The following is a 7,054-nucleotide window of genomic DNA, read 5'->3' on the forward strand; positions in this document are numbered from 1 at the left end:
AATTCCCTATATATAAAAATCATATAATCCACAGATAGAGATCATTGTACTTCTTACTTTCCAATTCAGATGCCTTTTGTCTCATTTTATTTATTTATTTATTGCCTAAAGTATCTTTGCAAAGACTATATTTCTTGTGTACTGAAATCTATGTTTCATTATCTCTTCAGTCAATCAGTGACCTGACAGAGATTTCTTTAAATACCTGAATCCAATAAGAAAGGAAAAATGGGAAGATTTTTCTATCTTTTTAAATTCCCATGACCAATGTCACCTGCAAAGCCACTGCACCCCGTGGGTGAATGGCCACCTTCTGTACTCCCCTTTCAGTGATCAAAAGCAGCAAACAAAACGTATAACCACAATTTAAGAAGGACAAAATCCATATTACCCATCCTTGGACCAGCAAATCACATAGGAACTCTGGGCTAATGTTGCCACAGCAGTGCTTGGGGACTGGTAGCAACTAAATAAAATGCCAGAATTCACTAATATTTATCAGCCTCTATTCATCAGGCATTTCCCCAAGTGCTGCAAGTGTTTGACTAGACTCCAGACTTCCAAAATTGTTGTTCCTGCCATTTCAATAGGTGTTTCTGTTGGAGCACTAATTCCTGGAATTTCCTGCTCCATCACCTTCTCTGATGTCATTCAGAATTCACTCTTTAAAGCTGCTTCTGAAAATCTGGTGTTCATGGGAAAGAGCCAGTGTCTTTGTCTTTAAGGAAGCGTCATTGTAGTAAGGATAACAGAGACAATAGACACAGCACAACTTAGAATAAGGGCTTTCTAGAAACAGCAATCATGTTTTCCCAATATTTACATGAACTCTGTTATTTTAGTTTCTGTTGTGTAATGTCAGGAAAAATGTATATAGTTTTCTTTCCCCACTGCAAAGATATTTTTCAGAAATGAAAATAAAATTCTTGTCATAGTATTAGCATCAAAAAATTAAATTATGTATTATACTTGGGAAACAGAAAGATTTAAAAAAGGAGGAAATTTCTGCTATCCAAAGTATTTTTCTTTCTTGCAGTCATTTTTGTTCCAACCACATCCCTAAAAGGACTGCATACCCGGCTCAGTACCTAAGGTGCCAGCCACATACACTTGAGCTGGTGGGTTCAAATCCAGCCTGGGCCTGCCAAACAATAATGACAACTACAATCAAAAAAAAAAAAATAGCTGGGCACTGTGGTAGGCGCCTGTAGTCCCAGCTACTTAGGAGGCTAAGGCAAGAGAAATGGTTAAGCCCAGGAGTTGGAGGTTGCTGTGAGCTGTGATGCCACGGCACTTTACCCAGGGTGACAGCTTGAGGCTGTGTCTCAAAAAAAAGACTGCATACCCTTTAGCTAATTATTAATTTGTTAAATATTTATTGACTGTCTATTGTGTGCTGGCTTCACTTTTATGTCTGGGATCCTGTTTTGGAAAAAACAAAGAAGAAGAAAAAGATCCCTGCCTTTGTGGAGAATACATAGGGAAGTCAGACAAATAAGCTAAATAAATAGCATATAAATTGTTTAAAAGTGCTAAGAGGAAAAACATGAAGAGTTGATATGAAATGTTTGGGGATGTTGAAATTTTATATAGGATGGTTAGAAAAGGTCTCATTGAGAAAGTGACTTTTGAATAAAGATCTGAAAGAAGTAGGACAGTATCAATGTTGATACATGGGGAAAGTATGGTCTCAATAGAGGAAACATAAGTTTTAGGCAGAAGTGTGTTTGGTGTGTTTTAGCAAGGCCATGACATAGGAGCAGGGAAAAGGAAGGAGTTAAAATTGATGAGAAGAAATGAGATGAAAAAGCAAGCAGGAACTATATCCTGTAGAACTTTTTGGGTTGTTGTAAGGCAAGGCTTTTGCTTAGAGATGGGAGCCATTAGAGATTTTTGACCAAAGGAGTACGTATGATCTGACTTATCTACAGTCACTCTTATGACTGCATGGAGGGATTGTGAAATGGCAAGGACAGATGCAGTGGTACCACCACAGAAGCTATTGCAGAAATTCAGACAAGAGTTGATACAAGTAGAGGTGGGACCAGGGATTCAATTCTGAATATATTTTGAAGGTAAAGCCAACAGGATGTGTTGACAAACAGGATTTAGGCGGTAGAAGAGAAAAAGAAGTCAAGAATAATCCTGTGTAGAAGTAAATACCATTGATATTTTGTTATATAAACTTTGAGTTTCTTGTATGCATGTTCATACTATTCATTTAGTTAAGAGATAGAGTCTTGCTCTGTCACCTAGGCTGGAGTGCAGTGGCACAGTCATAGCTCACTGTAACTTGAACTCCTGGGCTCAAGTGATATTCCTGCCTTAGTTTTCCCTAGTTTCTGGGACTATAGGTGTACACCACCATGCTTGGCTAAGTTTTTTATTTTTTGTAGAGATGGAGTCTTTGCTTTATTGCCCATTAGTCTTGAACTCCTGGCCTTAAGCAAACCTTCTGCCTTGGCTTCCTAAAGTGCTGAGGTTACAGATGTGGCCCACTGTGCCCAGTCTCATACTTTTTAGTGTTTTTTAAAAATAAAAAATGCCGTCATCCTTAACCTACTACTTGTAACCCCCTTGTTTCATAACATGTTATTCATAACATGTGTTATTAAATAGTTACATCAGTTTTATAAAAAGAAGGATAATCCTGTTTAAGAATAGAACTGATATTGAGGAGACGAAGACTGTTAAGACAATCTGTTTTTTAAGAGTAATCTAAGTAGGCCAGTTTGGCCATGTTGGGTTTGAGATGAAACAGATGGAGGTGTTAAGCAGGCAATTGAATAAGTAGGTCTAGAGTTAGAGGCAAGGTCCAGGCTGGGGGTAGACATTTAGAAGTCGTCATCATATATGCGGATTCAAACCTAAGAACTGAGTGAGATAGCTTAAGAAGCAAGTATCACTGTAAAAGAGACCACACACTAAACCCTGGAGCACTTTAAAGAGCTGGAGACAGAATCTGCAGAAAAGACTGAGAAGGAACTGCTAGAGAGGTAGGAGGAAAAATAGTCCACCCTGATGATCTGAAAGCCCAAGAGAAGAAAGTTTACAAGAATGAAAGAGTAACTCTTAACATTTCTGTATGATGTATAACATTTTTCCTCATTTGTTTCCTGACTAGTGGTGAGTCCTCCTTTTCATCTAGAAAAATGGCAGTGTTGAAGAAGTTAAAACTTCTTCTCTGGAAAAATATTACCTTAAAGGTAGGTATTGTTATCTGTGGAGAAAATGTAAGTCCTTGGAAGGGACTGAATGTTTAAATTAAGTTGGTTTATGGCTCGGCGCCTGTAGCACAGTGGTTTCAGCGCCGGCCACATACACCAAGGTTGGCAGAGTCAAAACCAGCTCGGGCCAGCTATAATAACAATGACAATTGTAACAAAAAATAGCTGGGCATTGTGGCAGGCACCTGTAGTCCCAGCTACTGGGGAGGCTGAGGCAAGAGAATTGCTTTTAAGCCCAAGAGTTTGAGGTTGCTGTGAGCTGTGATGCTATGGCACTCTACTGAGGGTGAAATAGACTCTGTCTCAAAAAAAAAAAAAATTAAATTGTTCTATAATAATGGGTTAAAGAAAAATTAAGAACTTTGCCTGAAAAGGGCCTTTTTTTCTGCAAATGAGTCATGTTTCCATAGTAATTCTGTTAACCCTAATTATTAAAGGTGACATTGTTACTGATGTCTAGCCACTGGTGTTACAGAAAAGCTAAAAGATGTTTCTAGCTAATTCTACTCTTATTTTTTTCTTTTTCATGTGTTATACAGGGTGGCTGGAAGAAATGAAAGTGTTCTTAATGGAAGAACATTCACCACATAGCTATTTATATTTGTGTTCTGTTTTGTGTTAACACATAGCTTTTGTTTTTTATTTTAGAAGCGGAAGACTCTGGTAACAATCATTGAACTCTTGATGCCATTACTATTTTCTGCAATTGTATTGTATCTTCGTTTCAACAGTGTGCCAAGAAAAAGACCTTCTACTAACTATAGTGCAGTTGATATCAATTTACTGCCAGAATTCTTCCATAATTTTCCTTTGAAAAATAAATTTCAACTGGTTTATATTCCTTCCAAAAGTGAAACTTTGAAGGCTGTCATTGAAATGGCGGGACAAAGCTTTGATGTTGAGTTTGAAGGTTAGACATAAAGATGGGATAAGGATAGGGAGGGTATTTTATTTTATTTTATTTTATTTTTATTTATTTATTTATTTTTTGAGACAGGAGCCTCAAGCTGTCCCCCTGGGTAGAGTGCCGTGGCATCTCAGCTCACAGCAACCTCCAACTCCTGGGCTCAAGTGAGTCTCCTGCCTCTGCCTCCCAAGTAGCTGGGACCACAGGTGCCCACCACAACGCCCAGCTATTTCTTTTTTTTTTTTTTGGTTGCAGCCGTCATTGTTGTTTGGCGGGCCTGGGCTGGATTCGAACCTGCCACCCTGGGTGTACATGGCTGGCGCCTTAGCCACTTGAGCCACAGGCGCCGAGCCAGGGAGGGTATTTTATAAACTATAGTTTGAAGTTTTTCCCTGAGTGTTCTTACAGTAATGATTCCAAAGGAGGGGTCTCCAAATTTTAAAGAGCCTACAGAGGGCTTGGAGAAGGTGTCCAGGAGGTATTTTTATTTTTCAGACAACATACTAGACTAGAGACTTGTGTATTTTTGTCATAAAGCTCAAGGCTAATTAAAATATTAAATGTTAAGTATTTGATTTTAACTCACTATCATGATACTACCATCTCAGATTAATCAGAAGGCCTGATTTGCAATTATGTCTTTGACTAATAAAATATGGAAGGCATTCAGAGATTCTGAAATAACTTTCTAACTTGTCTCTCTGCTTCTCCTCTTTTCCCATTCTAATCCCATCTCCAAGTGGAGATGGAAAGATCTTCAAAAGGTCAGTAGAATTTGGCCGGTTTCCTGCTAAAACCCCCTGTTTAAAAACGCCCTTAGTGTCTACCCAAAGTAAACCAAACTCTTCCCCAGGCTCTGACACTACTTTTCTGTCCAGTCTTAATCTGTTTCACTCTTTCTTGTGCTCCCACACTCTGATCATGTTGGTAACTTTTAGTTCCTAGAATACATGAGGTTCTATTTACTTAGAGTGTTTGCACAAACCAACAGAGTGCTTTGCCATTATCCAGACCTCCTATTGTTGCTCCCTCATACTCTTCAGGTTTCAGCTGAAATGACAGGAAGGCAGATAAATAAATAGGTTTTATGTTGCTCACTTCTGCCTTCTTCACGTTCACAGAACTCTGATACCTTGTTAGCATTTTTGTGTTAATTACACATTAACCTACTTGCTTTTCTCTGTATTGTCTGCCTGACCTCACAAAACTCCACCTCTGTGAGGGCAAGGACCATGTCTGTTCATCACCATGACTTTTACAGTGTCTGGCAAATAGGAAATGCTCAATACATATTTATTGAATAAATTAATACAATTAGGTGGACATAATTTTTCAGAATGTGGAATCCACAGGAGAAACTTTTTTTAAATTACTACAATTGGTATATATGCTACTATAAAATTATACTAATAAGAGATAGGGCATAAGGTAAAAATAGTTTTCCTCTCCCAGCTCTAGTACCATTCAGTGGGAACAGTTCTTTTAAAGGCTGTCAATGGTAAAATGTGTGGAAACCACTGTTTTGAAAGTTGTGTTTTATGCTTGTCCAGTATCCTAAAATACTGTGTATTCTAATTCACTTACTTTATAAATAGGAGATTATAGGGCGGTGCCCATAGCTAAGTGGGTAGGGCACCAGCCATATACACTGAAGCTGGTGGGTTTGAGCCTGGCCTGGGCCTGCTAAACAACGACAACTGCAATTAAAAAAAAAAATATCCAGGTGTTGTGGTGGGTGCCTGTGGTCCCAGCTACTCAGGAGTCTGAGGCAAGAGAATCACTTGAGCCCAAGAGGTTGCTATGAGCTATGATGCCACGGCACTCTACCAAGGGCAACATAGTGAGAGTCTGTCTCAAAAAAATATATATAATAATACATAAATATGAGATTATAAAACTTGAAAAAACATGAAGAAATCTTCTCTGGGGAGAGTTTAGTTAAGACACAAATGATAAAGAACAGCTATATGAAATGGGATGTTCATATGAGGAAGGGTCTATCCTGGTGGGGAAAGCAGAAAGTAGCAAGGTTCTGAGGTAGTACTTAAGTATTTGAAGATCTAAAAGTTAGCCAGCTGGGTTAAAATACTTTGAGAGAGAGGTTTGAGATGAGCTTTGAAAAACTGGTGGCTCACGCCTGTAATCCTAGCACTCTGCGAGATTGAGGCAGGTGGATCCCCTGAGCTCAGGAGTTTGAGACTGGCCTGAGTAACAGCGAAACCCCATGTCTAAAAAATAGCCAGGTTTTGTGGTAGACGCTTGCTACTTGGGAGACTGAGGCATTAGGGTAACTTGAGCCCAAGAATTGGAGGTTGCTATGAGCTATGACACATGGCCCTGAACAAGGGTGACAGAGTGAGACTTTGTCTCAAAAAAAAAAGAACAACTGGTGGGGGCCACATAATACAGAGCTTTCACAGGGCATGTTGAAGTGTTTACGTTTTCTTCTGCATACAAAAGGCAGCAGGATTTCTGGAAGGAAAGTTATGTGATGTAATTTGTTCTCAATGAAGTTACTCTGGCTAGTCTCTGGAAGTGTGATTGGAAGGCGGAAGTATTTGCAGAAATGCTGAAGGAAAGGGTAATGATGGAATTCAAGCCAGTTTTTGAGTTAGAGGTGATTAGTCCAAAGACCTGCCTCTTTTTTTGAGCCTTTCTCAGTGACTCTTCCCTGTAGAGAAATATTTCCATCTAGGTTTGATTTCCCCCTCACTTTCAAATAAGCCTCAATCACTTTCAATTTAGAAGGAAACATTTCCTATTCTGATTTCCCTTTAAGATCTTTCTTAAGGGCTGGTCACAGTGGCTCATGCCTGCTGTCCTAGCACTCTGGGAGGCTGAGGTGGGTGGATTGCTTGAGCTCACAGGTCTGAGACCAGCCTGAGCAAAAGCAAGACCCTGCCTGTACTAAAAATAGAAA

At 39.2% G+C, this 7,054-nt stretch overlaps 1 protein-coding gene across 1 annotated transcript in view; it reads left to right on the top strand.

The window, feature by feature from the left end:
• The window catches only part of LOC100948930 (ATP-binding cassette sub-family A member 17-like), a 137,500-nt gene that overhangs the window by 7,435 nt on the left and 123,011 nt on the right, over positions 1-7,054 (top strand). Inside the window, exons 2-3 of the mRNA XM_023513859.1 lie at positions 3,125-3,206; positions 3,876-4,137. Coding sequence (XP_023369627.1) covers positions 3,125-3,206; positions 3,876-4,137 — 344 coding nt within the window. The remainder of the gene's footprint in view (positions 1-3,124; positions 3,207-3,875; positions 4,138-7,054) is intronic.

This window comes from Otolemur garnettii, unplaced genomic scaffold (genome assembly GCF_000181295.1).
Source record: "Otolemur garnettii isolate 467f Iridium unplaced genomic scaffold, OtoGar3 scaffold00044, whole genome shotgun sequence".
NCBI lineage: Eukaryota > Metazoa > Chordata > Mammalia > Primates > Galagidae > Otolemur > Otolemur garnettii.